Source organism: Hypomesus nipponensis, chromosome 3 (assembly GCF_054491055.1).
Source record: "Hypomesus nipponensis isolate SF chromosome 3, ASM5449105v1, whole genome shotgun sequence".
NCBI classification, from domain to species: domain Eukaryota; kingdom Metazoa; phylum Chordata; class Actinopteri; order Osmeriformes; family Osmeridae; genus Hypomesus; species Hypomesus nipponensis.
Window position 1 is genome coordinate 3,204,868 of NC_140363.1, and position 20,499 is coordinate 3,225,366.

General features: G+C 41.8%; 1 protein-coding gene across 2 annotated transcripts; it reads left to right on the plus strand.

Moving 5' to 3' along the window:
- Positions 1 to 330: 330 nt before the first annotated feature.
- On the plus strand, positions 331 to 16,496 carry gng7 (guanine nucleotide binding protein (G protein), gamma 7). Of its 2 annotated transcripts, XM_084684506.1 has the most exons (4): positions 333 to 856; positions 2,994 to 3,134; positions 13,332 to 13,444; positions 13,626 to 16,496. In XM_084684506.1, exons 3-4 carry the CDS (start codon positions 13,364 to 13,366, stop codon positions 13,749 to 13,751), a joined length of 207 nt encoding a protein of 68 aa, XP_084540632.1. In that variant the 5' UTR covers positions 333 to 856; positions 2,994 to 3,134; positions 13,332 to 13,363; the 3' UTR covers positions 13,752 to 16,496. The 2 variants fall into 2 exon arrangements, with proteins under 2 accessions (XP_084540633.1, XP_084540632.1); XM_084684507.1 differs by lacking the exon at positions 2,994 to 3,134 and having other exon boundaries at positions 331 to 856.
- The last annotated feature ends 4,003 nt before the right edge of the window (positions 16,497 to 20,499 follow it).

The window sequence follows — 20,499 nt, forward strand, 5'->3', positions numbered from 1 at the left end:
TCAAGGAATTGAATGGAAGGAGAATAGTAATCCATGTTGAATTAGAGCATATTTGGCCTTCTAAGGAAAGGATGAAAATTGCGATGGGGTGTCATTTGTCGTGCAAGTACATAGTCGAAGTACTTGAGTAATGGCGTGCTCTAGTGTCACTATGTGTTATTGCTAGACGTGGGTTTTCTCCAATTCAGGCTGCCACCGCATCTGCACAAACATGTGGTGACACAACAACGAAAGGGGCCGGGTTTCCCAGATTGGTTATTAAGAAGCTCTTAACGCTAAGAGCGTTTTAGAGCGTTTTTAGAACTCTAAGAAGCTCGAGCGTTAAGAGCTTCTTAACGAATCTGGGAAATCTGGCCATGGGCGTTCAGACAGGCAATGTACCTACTGACAATAAGAGAGTATTTTGAAATATCGAGTATGTGACCTCAACCTAACGGTCACTTTAGAGTAAGGGAGGTGGAGGGAAAGCCGTTTTGTAATGCCGATTGGTTTCAGTGCTGAGACAAGGGCCGCCCTATTGCACTCTTCTCAACAACAGATCGGGAGTCAGCTCACGAGCTCACATTCTTGTCTAGGTCATTGGTGGGAAAAATGTCAAACTGACAATAGAACTGCAATAAGAAGCCCTCATCTATTTTATTCCGACCTCCTTATCTAAAGAGGGGAAAGCAAGTTTGTGTGTGAGAGAACGCTTGCCACGCTTGTCACAAGCGGCGGAGAAACGAAGGGAGGGGGGCAGTGGACAGACATGGGTAACGGAGGGGGTGGCGTTTGGCTCGGCAAAGACGTGAAGTGAACGAGGAGAGGGGAAGAAGCGAACCTGGCCCTTTAAGTCACAAAATCAGCGCATTCGGAGGTGAGTTTAGAAATATTTGGAGATTCTGTCAATATCTCTTAGCATGTCTCTCTTTTTCAATTAAGTGCGCTTGTCACTCCTGATTTTGGCCACCGAGGGCGGCTGTTTGCTGAGAAGGCTTCATCGGTGTCACGAATTCAGATTTCCCAAGCCTTGTCCGCGTGAGGTTGGGGAGGACTGGGGACAGGGTCAGCCGAAGATAGACCGCTGTAGCTGACTACAGAAAATCGAATTGTAACACATGTCTTTGGAGTGTCTGTTTTACTTTAATACTGCTGTGAAATAAATGCATTGGCTATTGTATCCCGATGGCTGGGCTATAGGTTCACATTGACGGCTTTAAAACATGTCACCACCCTGTTCTCATAGCAAACAATTATTATCGGAATAGGGCCTATTTGTCTACCTCTTTTATCAAGCGGTCATACATTTTACGTTAGACCTATGGCCGTATGTGCTTTCCCAGGGTCTGTTTGTGTGTGTAAGCGGGTATAGATAGCCATGAGAGAGGACATGCTGTTCTATCTATCAAAATGCCCGCATTGTGTTTTCACACGGTAGAATGCCTGGTCTATGGATCTGGGGACTCGGCAACACCGAGCGAACATATCACTGCAATCTGATGCTGATAAAGCTGTCCCTTACCTATACGAATAACGTTTGCGTCTGCATGGTAGGTGTTAACTGGTGTGTGAGAGTAGGCTGATCCCGGACAACACTGTAGTGATACCTGTGCTAGCAGGCTGTACCGTTACATAGGCCTGACATTGACAGGCCTATATACCCAGGGGATAAATGAATTTTCGTGAATGTTATCGATTGATGTCTCCTGCTGTAGGCCCTCTAACGTCACCGGGTCCATACGGTCAATTTGAAATGGATACAGAATAGCTGTCTGTGTTTCAGATTCAGTGTAGAAGGTTTACGTGCGCATATTTTTGACACTGGATTGCTTAAAATAAAGTTTGCGACATAGCTAATTATTGTCAGATCTTAACGTTAAATGGTGACCACCCTTGTATTTAAATGTGAAACAGCATTGTAGCCTCGATCTATTTTTTAGAAACTGGATTCCTTAAAATATAGTTTGCAAATTTCAATGAGAAAATGAAAAACGGATTATTTATTATTAGGCCTATTGTTATTATTTTTTACTACACAATTCCTTTCATATTTTTATGACACAAAAAATCTAGTGTTAAACCTAACAAATGTGCAGAAACCCAAACGGAGAGTGCATATTCATTTTGCGGGAGGGAAGACTCATAAACCAACATGTGGCCATTTTAGAATATATCCTATTTCTCTCTACTCTCTCACTCCATCCTCTCTCTTTTCTGCATCCTGTCTCCTCTCTCCTTTCTGTCTCTCTCCTTTCCTCTCTTTTACACATACACACTAACTGACAAAGCTCCACAATTACATATATGAATTACTTAGCTACTGCACAGGAGAAGTAATTAAAGTGACACTCCTGTTCCTTCTCCAGGGGGAGAAATGGAGGGAGAGGGGGCGGGTGGGTAAAGTGTAGATTGTAAAGAGGCACGAAGAGAGGATGAGAGAAGTTGGGCAGAAGAGGACTGATAATTTGACATAGTCATGTTTTAATTACAGAATTAATATGGCCTGTACAAGGTCAGTTTTCCCAGAGACGTTCATGTTTTCTTTACATTCCCTCAACAATTCTTTCTATTTGTCATACTTCAAATATTTTCAGTTTTTGTAGTTTTTACAGTAATTTTAGGACTTTGTAGTCTGTTAACGAAAAGCTACGATAGGTAATGTTCTTGAATAGCACTTTTTGATTAAATACACTTCACATCCTGATAGTAATCAATTTATCAAATGCTCTGAAAGTAAAAAAGAACTGTCAGAGCTGACGGTAGTTCATGTGTTTTAGGGGAGTGTCTTTGAATGGAGGGTGTGGGATATTTAGGTTTAGATACTTAAAACTCAGGTCAAAATAGTTAGCAAAACATACCTATCCTGCCTTGAAAATACCTTTTATCAATCTGATTTGGAGGTTGGGAAATTGAAGTGTAAAGTACTTGTTCTCTTTGTGTGTGTGTGACTGTAACATTCAGTAAGATGAATACTGTATGTAGTATTCTCTATACATGCTCTTTTCTGTCCACAGCTCTCTCCTGTCCAACAGTCATACACACCTGAGTATGTCTATCTAACCAACCCTGCACATCCCCCTGCCACAACTCACCTGTCATTGACCTGTTGTTTTCAGTCATACAGAGCAGAACCCCATCTGCACACCATCAGCCAGGTAAGCCCATAAGGCTGTTGTGTCTGTGTATGTGTGTGTGTGTCAGAGGTAAGCAGCTGCAGCTATCAGAAAGGACTGCAAAGCCACCCCCCCCCCCCACCCCTTTAAAACATGTAGGGCAGGGGGTCCCAAACACCAGGATTGAGAATTGCTATTCTATGACAGCCTCAAGACCTGCAGTAACATATTCTGACCACATGGCTGTGCCAGCACCTCAGACACAGTTTAACCTGACTCTGCCAGAGACAATCTTGTGCCGCCCCCTACCCCGTCGGCCACAGCCCACGGGAGGAGCAGCTACTACCTGGCAGCGACAAATGAAGGAAAATGCTGCATGGCACCGTCTCAGCAAGCAGAGGTTGCCTGCAGCTGCCTGAAGGGGGCGCCAATATGCCAATTCCCCACAAACTGAAATGATCGATAAGAGAAAACCGCTCAGAGATTTCTTTTTTTTAAATGCTCGTGCGCCCCCCACGTGACATGGCGGTGAGATGGCAGTCTGCCCGTGCCTAAAACTGCCCCTGGCCAGAGACAAACCATCTCCATAGAAACCAGTCCGAAAAATAAAGCCCTGATTCCCTGCTCTGCCGCTGTTAGATGTGTCTCAAGTCACATCCGGAAATCCTGCAATACCTGACTTACAACCAGACAGTGGAGGGGTGTGATGTTAGTTATTCAGTGACATCCCAAAGTGTAAATGCCATACAGTGTGAAGGCATGTGGATCTACTTTATTAACATAATTTTTCAGGGTTCAGGTGTTTGTTTTCATTTGATTTATTTAGGGAAGGATTTGAGCATCCTGGTTAGCCCTGACATGTTTTTGTTTAGGCCACAGGAGGACAGAATAAAACCATTAAGATTAAGTGATTCAAGGATTCTCTCTATCCATTACCTACAGGGACGGACTGGGAGTAAAAATAGGCCTTGGACTTTGATCCAGACCAGACTACCAGAACTGGTCCCGTATACGCCACCACAGCGAGCGCCCTGCTAATGCATGCAAATTCTGTGCCTGATGTGATGCTTTGGGACTTCCACGCTTAATGCGAGCGCGCGTAGCACACAAGCAAATTATTTTGGCTGATTTGAGCGAAAAGTAGTTTTTTGAGCTTGATGTAAAACAAACAAACAAAGCCTTTTGTCCAATTGGTAAGACATTGTCTAGTGAAGGTAATTACGTTTACGTTTCTTAACCTGGTTTTCCATCTTCATATTGTCTCTATAGCTAACTTTCGATGTGTCAGTGTCACTGTTGTGTATAAGCGGCACTAAGGGCTGCATAGACGTTCATTTGGAATAGACCAACCGGCCTGGGGGAAAGGGGGGCCGGCAAACCGTGTTGCTCAATCTTCTTCCAACATTTTTATTAGTAGTAAAAAATTATGGGCCGGCCTTCCCGGCTTCGAATAATAACTGTCCAGAAACAAGAATCTGGCAAAATGACTTTGCCACACGCATTTATTAAGTGATAGGCTAAATGCTGAGCTTTAAGATAAAATTACGGTGGCCCTGAAGTGCAAAACACCCCCCCTAATATGAGTACATCCCCCAAATGAAAACACCCCCCCCCCCCCCCCCGACATTTTTATTAGTAGTAAAAAATTATGGGTCGGAGGGCCGGCGGCCCTCCCAGCTTCGAATAATAAGTGGCCAGAAACAAGAAATTTACTTAGGTGGGCAGGTGCGGGGGGGGGGGGGAGAAATGCATTTTTGTTTTCTGCTAGTTTTCTGCACAAGGTGAACAGTAGCTAACAAATTGTGAATGACAAGTCATGTTCTGCAATAAATGTGCACAAACATATTTTTAAGTCGCAGACACGGTCAGTCATAGACAAAGGTCAGCTGCTTCCGGCAACATCGTGGCAAGCACTTTCTTACTGCTGCTAGCATATAGTAGCTTCCTCGAGCAAAACGCGCAGAAACAAGCACCAGGCTCTCTTAGTTTCTGCCAAATGCCAAAAGGCTCGCCGTCTACCTTCTTCTATCCACTTCTATCCATGCCCAGCGGCATTTATTTTTTAGTCCTTTATCTATGGGCTTGTGTCAGCGGTTCATAACACAGATCAATCTGGCAAAATGACTTTGCCACACGCATTTATTAAGTGATAGGCTAAATGCTGAGCTTTGGGATAAAAGCAATGAGCAAATGTGTGCAGTTTGGGTCACCTTCTAATCTAAAAAGTCAGTGCTGGATCTGTGCAATAGTCATTCTAGTGAATCCCTATTTTAGTCATGGTTATCTTTCCATTTTATACGGTGGCCCTGAAGTGCAAAACACCCCCCCAATATGGGTACATCCCCCACATGAAAAACCCCCCCCACCCCCAAATGCGAGTCAACTCCCCCCAAATCGGATGACTTCTTCACCTCCCCCCAATACAAAAACACTCCCCCAAATGGAAAACGACATTACATTAACTCAAAAACACATTACATTAACTCTGAACGGAAAGGGTAGGTACTACACTTCAGCGCTGATTGGATGCAGTAGGCTAACTAACAAGAAATAAGAAATTGATCGACAGAAGTACAAAATGCAATAGCCTGACAGAGTTACGTGCACCGGGACATTTATTTGGGTATCGAAGCATGTAGCATAGGCTACTTATGCAAAAGCATAAATTGCGTGTTAAACTTAAACATCGATAGCCAAACAACTAGTCCACGTAACTCTGTCATTATCATGAACTTGATCGTTTTGGTTGGAAGGAAAGAGGAAACATTTGTGTTAACAATTCAGAGTCATGACACTACTCTTTATTTTAATCAGGGTCATTCCTATGAAATAATCTTAAATATGCTGTTAATGTTTCACAATATTACAATAAGTAGCCTAGCCCAGTGTTTCCCAAACTTTTTTTCTGGGGACCCATATTTTAAAAGTCACAAGCCTTCGCGACCCAAGCCAATAGAGATTATTCGTAAATCACAAAATAAAGGTGGATTTGACCATTATTGCACAATAGTGAGGATATTTTACTGTTATTGTATTGTTATTTCAGAACTTGTACGCCTACTGCCATTGTTAATAAGCTATCTCAGACTGAGTGATCACTTCTCTCTGAACAATTGAAACAGCAATGTTTAAAGAAGGTATCCAATAAGTGCCTAATTGGACATACAGCTATAAAAAACATATAGCCCATGTATTCTTATTTTCAACATTCAATTGAACCAGCAATATTGGAACAAAATATGAAATAATTACAAAAAGATTACAAATTATACAAAACATGTTGTATCCTTTTCAACATTGCTAATGGGATAGGTGAGCCTGTCTGCGTTTTTGTAGTGCGTTTCAGTCCGTGGTGCAGGAGGAGAGCGCAACACGCATATCAGACGCAGCATTCAGTCAGTTTCTGTGCTTGTCTTCATTTTTGTGAGCACAGAAAATCCCAATTCGCACATGTACGTGGTAGTGAAAAGAATAAGCATAGAATTAGAAATACTGGCCCTACTGAGGACAGGATATTCTGACAAAATGCTTATCCAGAATGATAAGGTCACAGATCCATAGCGTCAGTGCGATCGCAGCTGGGCTGCAACAACTCGGTTTCTTCTGTAGGACTAAGCGTCAACTCAAGTTAAGCCTGAGGACTCTCAAATTCGAAGGGATTTTGCATCCACCTTTCATCATTCAGAAAGGCATACCTCGCTGTTGGAAAATAGCGATCAAAGTTCACAATGAGCGCAACGAGAAGAGTTTTATTACGCACAGACGGCTGCTGGTCTTTCAAATAGGGGAAGTTCATTTTCATAAATCATATATATTTTACATTGTTTTTCTAGTTCACTGGCCCTTAGGACACTAGCCGAGCCTACTGTATGTATAGTAGGCCTATGTATGAATGAATGAATGAATGAATGAATGAATGAATGAAGGAACGATCAACGAAACAATATTAAACTCGAAGAAAATGTGTGAATTAAGTTAAACAGAAACAAGGCATGTGGTGTATAATTGTCTGAAATGTATGATAAAAACTCGCTAGCAACTTCGCCAAGAAAATACCAAGAGATAAGTTGCAGCAGCTCTTTCGACAATTCGACTACACTTACAGAATCCGCGATGGGACTGAGCTTGAATAGCTTCGGTGACTTTTTATAGTACAAAATTATTGTCAATCAAAAGGAGATGTCTCTCAACAGACCCTCCAATCATCACGCGGAAGCCCTGCATCCAGGCCAGTCCACTCCTCCATTCACCCCCACCTGAGCGTCCATGGGCGGGACATAATCGCAGCATTTATCCAATGACCGTATAGTTTCGAAGCACTGAAAAAAACAGTTCAAAGCAGCCCCTTTGAAGTCCATAGAAGCTGAGCTTCAACAGGGAAATGCACTGTGGCGCTACGGGAATGTATGAGAAGGAAATCAGTCAGTCGACCTGCTAATTTATGTAGCTGATTCTGAATGAACTCGTCTTCGATATGAACGTGTTCTAACGCATTTAAAATGTTAACACAATAGTAAATATTAGACCATTAATTAGTTTAAGAAATCGCCACTGGCAGAGATTCAGATCGTGACAAGGCGACCCCCCAAAAATCTCTTGCGACCCACCCGAGGGTCGCAACCCAGTCTTTGGGAAACACTGGCCTAGCCTATGCGCACGCTTAAAACGCAGTTGAAGGAAGCAGGACTTCTCAGAAGAAAAAACTAATATTCCACTACAGAACACCGAAATGCCACAACGACTGAGTAATGTGGATAGTTATTGTTTGACTATCGATTTTTACATTTAACACTAAATACTTTTGCCTAAGTAGCATACTAATTTGCTACATTCTTCGATAGCCAAACAAATGTCCTGGTGCACGTAACTCTGCCAGGCGATTGCATTTTGTACTTCTGTCGATCAATTTCATATTTCTTGTTAAGGCCGATTTATACTTCTGCGTCTCCGTTAACGGACAGACGCACGCACGGAGTCGGACGGACTGGTTGAATTTATACTACTCCGACGGCTCTGCGTGCTGAAAGCAATTCACAGCCAGAACAGTAGATGACGCTGCACTGCGATGCTAGCTAGGTTATCGAAAGGTCGGAGCAGATGAACAAATGAACCATTTCATCAATAAAATAAGCACATTTTCAGCAACTACACTGCCCATTTCTCGTCACATTTTAATTCAGATGCTGATTTACATGTACTGTTTAGCTGAAATAAGAGTTGTAAAAACTTACCCTAACCCTTACCCTAACAATGGCGGTCAAAGGATTCTGTTCTCTTGTTGGTCACGGCAACCCCGCCCCCACCCCTGACGCAAACGGTTCGTAATACAGACCAATCATAGCCAAGGGGTATCCGTAAAAAGACGCACGGACCGACGGACAGTCAGGAAAATCAGGAAGCGCACGCAGAGCTCTGCGAGGGCTCTACGAGGACACGCAGAGAGCGTTTCTTGACGGAGAGGGCGTTCCCCGTGTGCGTGTGCGTAAAAACGCAGAAGTATAAATTGGCCAGTAACAGTGCGTGTCCACTGCAGCGACGCAAATCGCTTGCCATCGCTCGCCTTCCCACAGTTCACCACGCTCGGGGGCGTTTCAAACGGATGAACGTAGAATGTAGTTCTCTAAAATCGCTGTTGTAGTTGTCATGGCCAAGTGTGCAGACTTGGTGTACGTAGTTGCAACATCGATCAAAATACAACTTGTATACAAAATACAAAACTGCTTAATAGACATACACGTTGACATGTGTAAAAAACGTTTTACTATATTCCTCAGTCTCTGCTAATCTGTCGATACGATAGTGAGTTCCAGCCGGGCTAGCTAGCTAGTTACTACAGAACGAAGTTACGTAATGTCTGAATTAGAAAGTACAAGCACCAACAACTTCGGCAAGCTTGCGCCATGCATCGTTTTTTATTATTAACATCTCTGTACAAATACAGCTATGTACAGGTAAGCAACCACACAAACGATTAGTTTCTCCTCCACCTTGAAACCAGAGAATGTCTAATATGGAGAGAACTGCCACTCTCGGGAAACTTCCGGGTTCTGAACTGGTTGAAGTTCCATGTGAGGGTGCTAACGAGCGAGTGCAGAATGAATGGAGGTCTATGGAACTATACCCCTCAAAATCCACTTCTTAGGATATAATTTTTTGTCTGGTAATTTGAATTCGAAAGGGGAGGCAAAAATAATACACACTGCTGGCTGTTAGATTGTTTTAAAGTCGCTTTTCTGTTCTAAAAAGCTTTTGAAAATGTCATTGACGTCATACACATTGTACGACCAGAACTACTGCTTTACGGCAAGCTCTGGTCACTTACTTTTTTCTCTCAGGGCATCGACAACACAGCTGACAGGTTAGGCTCTCCCTGTCAATACACATGCTAGAAAGAGTTTTTGGCTTGCTAATGTTGTTGCTAATGTTGCTAATGCTCTGGCATTCTGATTCGGATGCCATCAAGCGGGAGCTCTGGTCGTATCAGTCCTTCACTAACCAATCAGCATTTATTAGCAGAATGCTAGCGTGTTATGGGCAACAACGACTCACCCTGTAAGAAATCAAAAGGACATAAGTACTCGTTCATTCAACTTTCGACCTATAATCCATGTTGAACATGCAAAAACTACAATCAATTCGGAGATTTCTCAACGACAATCAGGCGAAAGAGACAAATTTAGCCGTTTAGCTCCATAGACTCCCATTCCCATGCACTCGCTCACGATCACCCCCAGTGGAACTTTGGTGGAACTGCAGCCAAATTCGGTACAATGGGGCATAATAGGGAGTGGCAAGGCTCTCCTTAAACAGGATCTGTTGAAACCTAGAAAGTTAGAAATGTTTACCATGGTTGCTACGTTACGAGAAACAAGAAAACACTCCGATTGGCCATCGCTAGCGAAAATCGCTCCTCATTTGCATAAAGTTGAGAAAATGTCAACTCTGTTGTGTCGCGTCGCTACCCACAATGCACCACGCAAGCGATTCGCCTGGCTCCATAGAAAATGGATGGAAAACATGTTGTCGCTTGCATCGTGACGCTGCAGTGGACACGCACTGTTAGCCTACTGCATCCAATCAGTGCTGAAGTGCAGTACCTACCCTTTCTGTTCAGAGTTAATGTAATGTGTTTTTGAGTTAATGTAATGTTGTTTTCCATTTGGGGGAGCGTGTTTTTGTATTGGGGGGAGGTGAAGAAGTCATCAGATTTGGGGGGAGTTGACTCGTATTCGGGGGAGTGTTTTCATTTGGGGGATGTACTCATATTAGGGGGGGTGTTTTGCACTTCAGGGCCACCGTATAAAATGGAAAGATAACCATGACTAAAATAGGGATTCACTAGAATGACTATTGCACAGATCCAGCACTGACTTTTTAGATTAGAAGGTGACCCAAACTGCACACAATTGCTCAGCACGACTATCATTATTATATTACGAGTATTTCCAATTAACATAGTCTGCCTCCACAGATCCAGAGGGGGCTTGGACAGTGACAAACTCACTCTAGGAAAGCATGCCCTTTTGGGAACATTAGGGGAGACTGTTGGGCACAGCATCTAATTGTCTTCTTTGGAAAGGGCAACATTTGGGACACTGTCATGTAGGGGCAGCATAAAGGGCACTTCATAACAGCACCCGTTTCCATTGGAAGTAAGGGCATGGGAACAGTCCAATTTAGGCCATTATAAGGGCACCTTATAGGGTACTGCATCACATTTTCTATACTATAAAGGAACTCATTAAGACATGTTTTTACATTTATAGAGGGCACACTGTCATTTATTGTGTGAGACATCCTGGGCACTCAAAAATATTTCACAATTTGAATGGCAGACAGTAGGGCACTTGGTCTGATTTTTGCCACTCGAGGGCATTTTAGAAACACTTTCAACCATGGGGGCACCAAGCAGTCACCCCCTGAGTCTTCCATCGGGCCTGGAAACACCCATGGGGACAGTATATTACACCTATAATATTGGGGAAGCCGACAAGAGGTCATATTGAGGCTGGTGGGATAAACGCTCTTTGTATAATCTGAGCACCTTCATCCACCACAGGCTTGTCAAAGAACGGATATGCCATAATTGATTGTATGTTGTCTTGACGCTCTGCTTAGTTTCTAAGGCCTTATTTCATGTCAATTAACCAATGGCTTTTGAAAACAGATAAAGTGACATTATTTCTTAACTTGTTCATTTAAATTAATATATTTTTTGGAGATGAAGTAGGCCTAAACACGTGAATCATTCATGTCTGCACTTCAAAAAGTCAGAGAATGTCTAATCCTTAATCAGGCTCTGTTAAAGTGCTTTGCAGGAATTTACTCGATGGAACTGTCTTTTGAGATTCTGATTACACCTGTTTGAAATTATTTGCAACACATTTTGGTTTAGCTTGACTTTTAGCCTGACACGGGTCAGGCTAGTTCCGAACCTTGGTTACGTAGCTACAACTAGAATAATCCACCTTAATGGAACGGAACTCTCGCTAAAGTAAGTGAGACTTGGCGAAATAAGTCTTGCTTTTCCTTAATCTACGTTGATGGAACACCCCCATGTCCGTGTCTTATTGTCCACACGATCATATACAATTATGATGGCGTGGACAAAAACAAACTTACAAAGAGCTCGGTTACACTACCAAAGTTGAATAAGTAATGTTGTTAACGATGCTGGCGTTATTTTGCTAGCTAACCTATAACATTTCATTGGGTCTTGCAGCTGTTTGATTTACTGAAATTATTATGAAATGTTATGTTCTACTCGCCATTTGCCTACTTGAGCACGTCACAGTAATAGTAAATACACAGTAAATAATTCCTCTTTCAAATAATAAGCCCTTGTTCAAGTGTCGAGCTTGAAATTAGCTGTACGTTCTGTAGAGATCTTGAGACCGTGACAAAGCCACTTTTTTGTTCTAAAACCCGCTTCGAAATATAGAGGGTTTTCACCGACGTCACATTCTGGGCAGTGTACATGTTTATAGTATTTTGCCAATTTGCGGAGGAACCTGCATCGTTGCTTGAAGCTATATTATTGCATGTGTATTTCTAGATCTGTCCTATTGTTGCAACCTGAAACACGGCAATAATTAACAATTTTCCTTGACGACGTGCGGTATATACTTCAGTGCCTGTGCTTTGTTGTGATGCGGAGTGACTCCAATATGGCGACTTCCGGTCTGGTGACGCGCCGTGAAAACCCTCTATAAGCCACACAAGCACAAGAAAACTGTAAAAAGGCCACAGTATGCCTACAATCCGCAGCTTATTTTCCTTAAAATACGTTAGTTGCTGTTGAAGTGGCTGTTTATCTGCTGCTGCTAGCAATAGCTAAACTTGGCCCAGCAGCACTTGAAATGTTATCAGAAATGTCTTCATCTTCCACGGACGCATTCTTTGATTGGAAAAACTGCCTTAGCTTAGGTAATTTCAACTTCTCCCTTTTCTTATTTCTTTTTTCACTTTGAAATCGTTTCCTGTTTCTGCAATCATCCACATTACACCACTCTCCTGACAGAAACATCATGACCTGATCATATGTTCCATGATGGATTTAAGAAAAAAAATTAGCTATAAAGAATAGAATTGATGAAATTGTGTTTTCATGCTTAATTTAGTTAACTTGTCATCCGTTTCCAATCACAAGTGATTATTTTAATTATGATGGCCACCATTGGTCAAAGATTGGCCACCCTGCCGGCCCCCCCAACCTCACGGCACGAAAAACAAAACAAAAAAAACATCCCGAACAGAAACTGTATAAAGCAGAAATAAATGCCTTAGTATTTTTTTATCAAGTCGTCTTATGTTGTCATTTGTCACTTAAGCCCCATTTCCCAAAATATTGGGCCACGCCCCCATCAACAGCGTAAGACACAAACCAACGTGCTTCACAAATTTGCGCTCCATGCTTCACCAACAAGGCTAACGTGACGTATGGATCTCATTCACACTAGGTTGCCAGGACCCGCCCTGCTCTACTTCTGATAGGCTTGTAACAGAATCTGAATCCGAATTTGGTTTATTAACATTAGTTATAGCTGTGTTCCTCGCATATGATTGGTAGGTAGGTGAAATCAATGGACTCGAAAATATTAAACTGCATGCAACTTCCTTTTAATGGCCGCACGTCGGACATCCGGAATACTTAAACCGGAATACTTAAACAGTAAACATAATCAACAAGATACAATGTAGATAATGTACTCTCTCTTTCCCAACCCCACTCTCTTTCAGTTCTTCTCCAGTGTGGTGAACACTGATGGATCATGTCTACCACTAATAACATCGCCCAGGCCAGAAAACTGGTTGAGCAACTGAGGATTGAGGCTGGAATAGAACGCATTAAGGTAATGTATGGGGTGTGTGCGTCTACAGATCAAATCAGAACAAATACTGTATATTAAATCTTAAGTCTGTTCTCCCTCCCTCTCTCACACACTTTTTCCTTTTCTTCCTTTCTACCTCCACCCCCCCCCCCCCCCACACACACACACACACACACACACACAATCCCTTATCTCTGTACAGGTGTCCAAAGCAGCAGCAGACTTGATGAGTTACTGTGAGCAGCATGCTCGTAGTGATCCCCTGCTGGTGGGGGTGCCCACATCTGAAAACCCCTTCAAGGACAAGAAACCCTGCATCATCCTATAGCCGTGCCTGTCCCCTTCTACAATATACCTACACATACACACATAGACTCACATAAACATAAACACACACTCCCACAATTAAACACATACAGAACATGTACTTAGCCCTCTACAAGCTCACTCCCGCTGGTTGCATTCTAAACAACACCACAGCCACAGTTAAGGGCAGGTCTGGGCAAAGAATTAGACACATTCTGGCCTGAGTTCAATTTATCTGCGTTCCTAAGTATGACCGGGCAGTGTTTATAGTCTGGGTTGCATTCACACATCCTGATCTCATTACTGGATGGGGTTGGATTCATTTTAAGAAGGGATTTGGATTTATATAATTTCTAGTAATCTGCATACAGTGAGCATTAGACTGATATAATTTGTTGTACATGTGATGGGTTGGCTGTATATTGGAGGAGAGGACGGTAAAGAACAGGGACGGAATAGGGAAGGATAGTGTAGGCCGATGGTGGGATGAAAATAAGGAAGAGTGTGAGTGTAAAACCAGTCAGTTATTTAACTGTAATTGTCTGTCTAATTTGTTGGCTCACTGAGCTAAGCCAATAATAATATTTTAGCCCTGGAAGTGAACCTGAGTATTCTGGTCTAAGGCGAGGGTACTGATCCCCTGACCTTTAGTCACTGAACTGGTCATTTCGTGGTAACATTCCCTGAAACACTCACAACGAGACAAGTAAAACCAGACAGTTCCATACTTGCCCCCCCCCCCCACACACACACACACACACTCACACACACCCTCAAACCGTCTCTGTAACCCAATGAGAGCCAGCGGATTGCTTTGTCTGGCTTCTAGTGCAAATGTGGAGCACCAGCAAACAGTTTGCTGTCCTCTGTCTCCACCGCAATGGTTCTGTTCTCCAAACTTAAAACACACTTGATTGTATAAAAGGACAAGAAGGAAAACGATGCCAGAAGAAACAAAATAAGTGTATAAACTTTATTTCAGACACGTGATGAAGTGAATCAATGGAGAGTAGTTGTTTTGGGTTAGTTTGAGTTTCCTCTATATGAAGTCCATGGCACCTGATCAGTGGAGTATTACTCTGTTGTGTTTGTAAGATAAAAACTAACATGGAATCTTCATTCTTTTAGTATTTTATTGTTTTGCGTAAGCGGTTCTGTTCTGTCAGGATTCTGTCCGTATTTTTGTTAAGTCATTTCAGGCCAGAGCAGCTCGAGGTAGATGTTACCTCCCATCTCCGATGGTTGAAGCATAGGCCCATCACACATGAAACACTCTGGCCAACAGGAAGTGGTTAGGGTCACCACTACCTTCTGGAGAGAAGTTTATGTTCTCGAACTCCACAAGGCAGAGAAGCAGGGTGATCAGAATAAGAATGAAGCAGTCTCAGTACTTCGGCAGAGGATTATGTTGTGTTGGGCTGGGTGAGGACAGAAGTCTGCATTGGTCAGTGGCTTTGTTTGAAAAACTCCAGGTTTCTGTGCTGAGCCTGAATGCAGGATCAGTGATAACTGTGTGTTTGTATGTGTGTGAGTGACCATTGTACAGGAATCCGGACTGCAGGAGAACTATGGATAGTGTGGGAGGTGTTGTGTGTGCATGACTGAATGTGCTTTCAACCACATTTGTGTGTGCATGTTTGTTTTTGTTATTAACACACACTTTGTGTGTTGGTGAGTAGTGTGTGTGTGTGTGAGAAATAGACTGCTCGGGATGGTTGTTAATTTTGGGCCACTGTCTTTTACCTTACACAAACACAAAAAAGAACAGACTGTGCTGTTAGTACAGATATCTGAGATCAGAAGTTTGAGTGTGGCCATAGACAGTATGGGACCAGCAGAAACACAGAACAAGGGTTCCTGAAAGAGAACAAAGACTGGTATGGAAGCATCAAGCATTGAGAGAGAATAGGAGCTAAACAGTCAAATCAAAATGTTCTCTCAAATGTCACAAAAGGTTGTCTGATGATGAAGAGCTGCAGTTGAGCAGTAAAACCAGCATCTGGTGCCTGTACTACCACAGGATAGTATCTATGTAGTAGTTGTGGAGATAACTATGGCTTCATTTTTGCTGCTGAAGCACTGTGAAGGCAAACATTGAGCATTAATACAGTCACACACAGATTCTGTTTCTCTTTGTGCTTCAGAAACAGACACAGCTTTCACAGTTCACTCACTGAAACTGTTTGAGGCCAAAACTCAGAAGGATATTTTATGTTGTCATTAATACCAACAGTTGTTGGGTTCATATCAATGACAACCAACTGAAGTAACTGCTTGACTGGTGGCTTGTCTTGATTAATTGGTTGGTTGATTGTTTGCCTTATATTTGTGAATTTTGTTCCATGGTTGTCTTCTGGCACCTGATTGACTCATTTGACAATAACAGTCTAAAAGAGAACACTCAGCTCTAGATTGAACTCGAGGAATAACATCTGCTGTGTGTGTTGTACCCCAAAATACATTTCTGGTCATTTGAGGTGAATAGAGGTTTGTTATTGGTGGACCTACAGTATAGTATCAAACATCAACCAGTCGGCTCTGTGCCCTGCCTGAGACTCATCTTTTTAGTTCTGATCTCCTGTGTATACATATATTGTACATGTATCTTTTTGCCTTGATTGATTATAAAGAAAATATATATATTTTTTGTAACTGTTCTCTAATGTGCCATAACTCATGTTTTCTTGCACACTGTTAATATTTTATGGATATTGCTGTTTAAAAATATATTGAAAAGTAGATAACATGAAATAAAAACATGATATAATAGGTGCAGACTCTTAGTTTTTTTACAGTGCTGTGTTGGTTTGTTTGCAGGGTTAACTTAAGTAATATGTTATTCACATGCAGTATGGACTAATACTCACACAACTCAAGAATGTTCAATTAATCTCTCTTTTACACACACACTGAAAGCTGGGACAAACACATATTGTGTACATGCAAAACTTTACATGGTGTGCATAGAATCAGTTGAGTTAACAATTGGAGAAATGCTGTGTGAGGCTATCTATAAGCTGACAAACAGTCGTTCAGTTGTTTTAATTGTTCTGCATTTGGTTCAATTCTCCTAGCCTGTGCCTCCTACTGGGCCAGACCTTTAGTTGTGCCACCTGGTGAAAGAGCTGTTTTCAGATGCTGATCCAAATGTATTTTATTTTTTTATAAAAAAATAAATAAAAAAAATACAAGCTTATCCTGACTCCATTACTGTGAGGATGGATCAGGATTCATGAGAAGATTTTAGGTCTGCTCCTACAGGTAGCCTATAAAGGTGGAGAGAGTAAAGTGAAATGATTGACATGTGAACCCCCAGAAGTTTTTTTTTTTTTTAACAACTGTTGTGAATGGATTTTAAAAATATATTTAGTTGAAGCATTATTTAACAAAAGCAAAGGCTTTCAGTTGTTTCTTCCAGAGCACACAAGGCAGATAATATCATCATCTACAATCATCTTGACCAGCATATCTGAACCTGGGTCAGTTCTAATGGGTGATGCGATTCCCCAACTAGGTCATATCAGAAAATGGTTTAAATGCCAAGCCTACATTTCTAGAATATTCACAATCTCAGTTCTGTTTTTAGACCTTCACAGTTACTATGGAGCAACTGGTCATTTCCTGGTAACATTCCCTGAAACACTCACAAGGAGACAAGTAAACCCTCACACCACCCCACCACACACACTCTAACCCTCTCTGTAACCCAGTGACCTGAGAGGGCCCTGGCTCTGTAGGATGTACACAATGCATGTGATATATACATATATACTGTGATATATACAGTATGTATAAAAATATGTCATATACCAATAAATGACAGTAACACAGAACATTGACCCAAATTACGTACAGTTCCAATAGATCCAATAGATATTTTGGTGTGTGTGCAAGCTTCTCAAATAAATTGCCCTTCATGATGGGAATAATAAAGTCTGTATCTATAGATGTCATTTAACGGCCATAATTCAATCTAAATTAATGTTTCAAACTGGATTATTTTAATATTGTCTGTAATTTGCAATGGTAAAAAGGTCTCAAATCCTGAAACATTGATAGTATAGACCAAGAGTAAATACCACACCTCAAATGGCCCACCATTACCCATAGGTGGCGCTATAGGCCACGCCCAAAAGCACAAAGATACAAGGCTTTCTGGAATGGATAGGTTCACCAAGCCCCCTCCCTTCACGTATTGGCTTGTAAAAAGGCCCATGTGGATCTTGATGGTATTGCATTTCCGATTTTGTATGCAATGGTAAAAAGGTCTCAAAATCCTGAAACATAGATAGTATAGGCAAAGAAACAGTTTAACAAAAAGCCCATGTGGATCTTGTTGGTATTGCTTTTCCGATTTTGTATACAATGGTAAAAAGTTATAAAAATCCTGAAACATTGATAGTATAGACCAAGAGTAACTACCACACCACAAATGGCCCACTATTACCCATAGGTCTTCCCTTGACACACGCGCGGGCTTGGCAAGACGCACACGCAACATTTCAGGAGAGTGTGGGCTTACCAAGCCCCCACTCATTCCTTGGTCTTTTGCAAAGGCCTTGTGGATCTTGATGGTATTGCATTTCAGATTTTGTTTGCCATGGTAAAAAGTTCTCCAAATCCTGAAACATTGATAGTAAAGGCCAACAGTAACAACAACACTTTAACAAAAGCCCATGTGGATATTGTTGGTATATTTTTCCGATTTTGTATGCAATGGTAAAAAGTTAAAAACATCCTGAAACATTGATAGTATAGGCCAAGAGTAACTACCACACCACAAATGGCCCACCATTACCAATAGGTGTCGCTACAGGCCATGCCTTAAAGCACAAAGCACTTCACTTCTTGTGAAGATTAAAGCACTTCACTTCTTGGCTTGAAATAAAGGCCCTTGTGGATCTTGATGTTATTGCATTTCAGATTTGGTATCCCATTGGAAATTCTGCAGCATTGATTTTTCTATACAGTTACAATTTGTCAAGAATATACATTTTTCAATGGTTCGCAGTGCTTTACATGTAAGCCAGTCAAACAAGTTCATATGAAGACTCTTGAGAATGTTTAGTACACAAATCTGAGAAAAAGTTGACTCTAAGATGAAAGGTCGATTTTTGGTGAATCTTTGAAACATGCATGCTTGGCTAATTTCTAGGGAAATTTACAATGAAATGTGTCCCCTGCTCCTCCCCGCGCATACTCCAAATTCTCACACACTCATTCTTCCCTTGACACGCGCGGGCTTGGCAAGACATACACGCAACATATCAGGACTGTGTGGGCTGACCAAGCCCCAACTCATTCCTTGAATATCAGCATAGGCCCTTGAGGACCTTGGTGTCATTGCATTTCCTACTTTGTATGCAATAGTAAAAAGGTCTCCAAATCCTGACACATTGACAGTACAGGCCAAGAGTAACTACCACACTTTACCCAAAGCCCATGTGGATCCTGTTGGTATTGCATTTTCGATTTTATATGCAGTGGTAAAAAGTTTTTAAAATCCTGAAACATTAATAGTATAGGCCAAGAGTAACTACCACACCACAAATGGCCCACCATTACCCATAGGTGGCGCTACAGGCCACGCCTTAATGCATAAAGATACAAGGCTTTCTGGAATGGATAAGCTCACCAAGCCCCCTTCCTTCACTTACTGGCTTGAAATAAAGGCCCTTGTGGATCTTGATGGTATTGCATTTCAGATTTGGTATGCCATTGGTAATTCTGCAGCATACATTCTTCTATACAGTTACAATTTGTCAAGAATAAACATTGTTCAATGGTTTGCAGTGTTTGGAGGAATCCGCCATTACTGCTTGCAGTTATATTTAGGATTCCTCCGTAAGGAGGAAACCTATTGTTATTGGTGGTTTTATTATTTGTAATTCTTGTACCATGGGAGTCAATGGCAGCCCCTAGACCCCATCGACAACTTTTTGTGAAATTTGGCACACTCATTAAGGACAGTTTCTTCTATACCTACACCAAGTTTCATGTCTCCCATTAGACCACTCTAGCGCCACCAATGGGTCAAAGTTGGACTTGTGTTTACACACGCAACTTTTGAACCGTATGACTCATTTTCAAAAATGAGGTACCATTGGATTCCCTGGATCAAGCCGAGTTCAACGCACACCATGGCGTTAATTTCCGGTTATACAGATTTCCCGCCATTTCCGGTTTTATCAAAAACCTTTGAAAGCCTACTCCTCCTACAATTTTTGTCATATCTTCTTCAAAATCACCAGAGATGATCTTCAGACCAAGCCTCACAAAAGTTATCAAAGGAATTTTGATCCTCATAACCGTCTGTCCGGTACAGCCAATCAAATTCATCAGAAAAGCCGCAAAACAGGATGTGAAGTCATGTCTCAGCAAATCTTTGAGATATCAACACTAAACTTGGTAGATCGGAGGAAGACACTACAACATGTTACCATGTGCAAAGGCAAATTCATATCTCAAAAAATGATTGATATTAAGCAAATTGAACTTATCGCTAACGCTAAAATTATGCTTTACACATCAGCCATTCAAAAACTGATACTCTGATTCAATCACAAGTTCATATGAAAACTCTTGAGAATGTTCATAACACAAATCTGTGAAAAAGTTGACTGTAAGATGAAAGGTCGATTTTTGGTGAATATTTGAAACATGCTTGCTTGGCTAATTTCTAGGAAAATTTCCAATGAATGTCTCCCTTGCTCCTCCCCGCGCGTGCTCCAAAATCTCACACACACTCAGCCTTCCCTTGACACACGCGC

Excerpts from the sequence above, each read along its gene's own strand:
- gng7 (XM_084684507.1), top strand. The coding sequence starts at position 13,364 with ATGTCTACCACTAATAACATCGCCCAGGCCAGAAAACTGGTTGAGCAA. Across the intron at positions 13,445-13,625 it reads CTGGAATAGAACGCATTAAG|GTGTCCAAAGCAGCAGCAGA; the intron begins GTAATGTATGGG and ends ATCTCTGTACAG.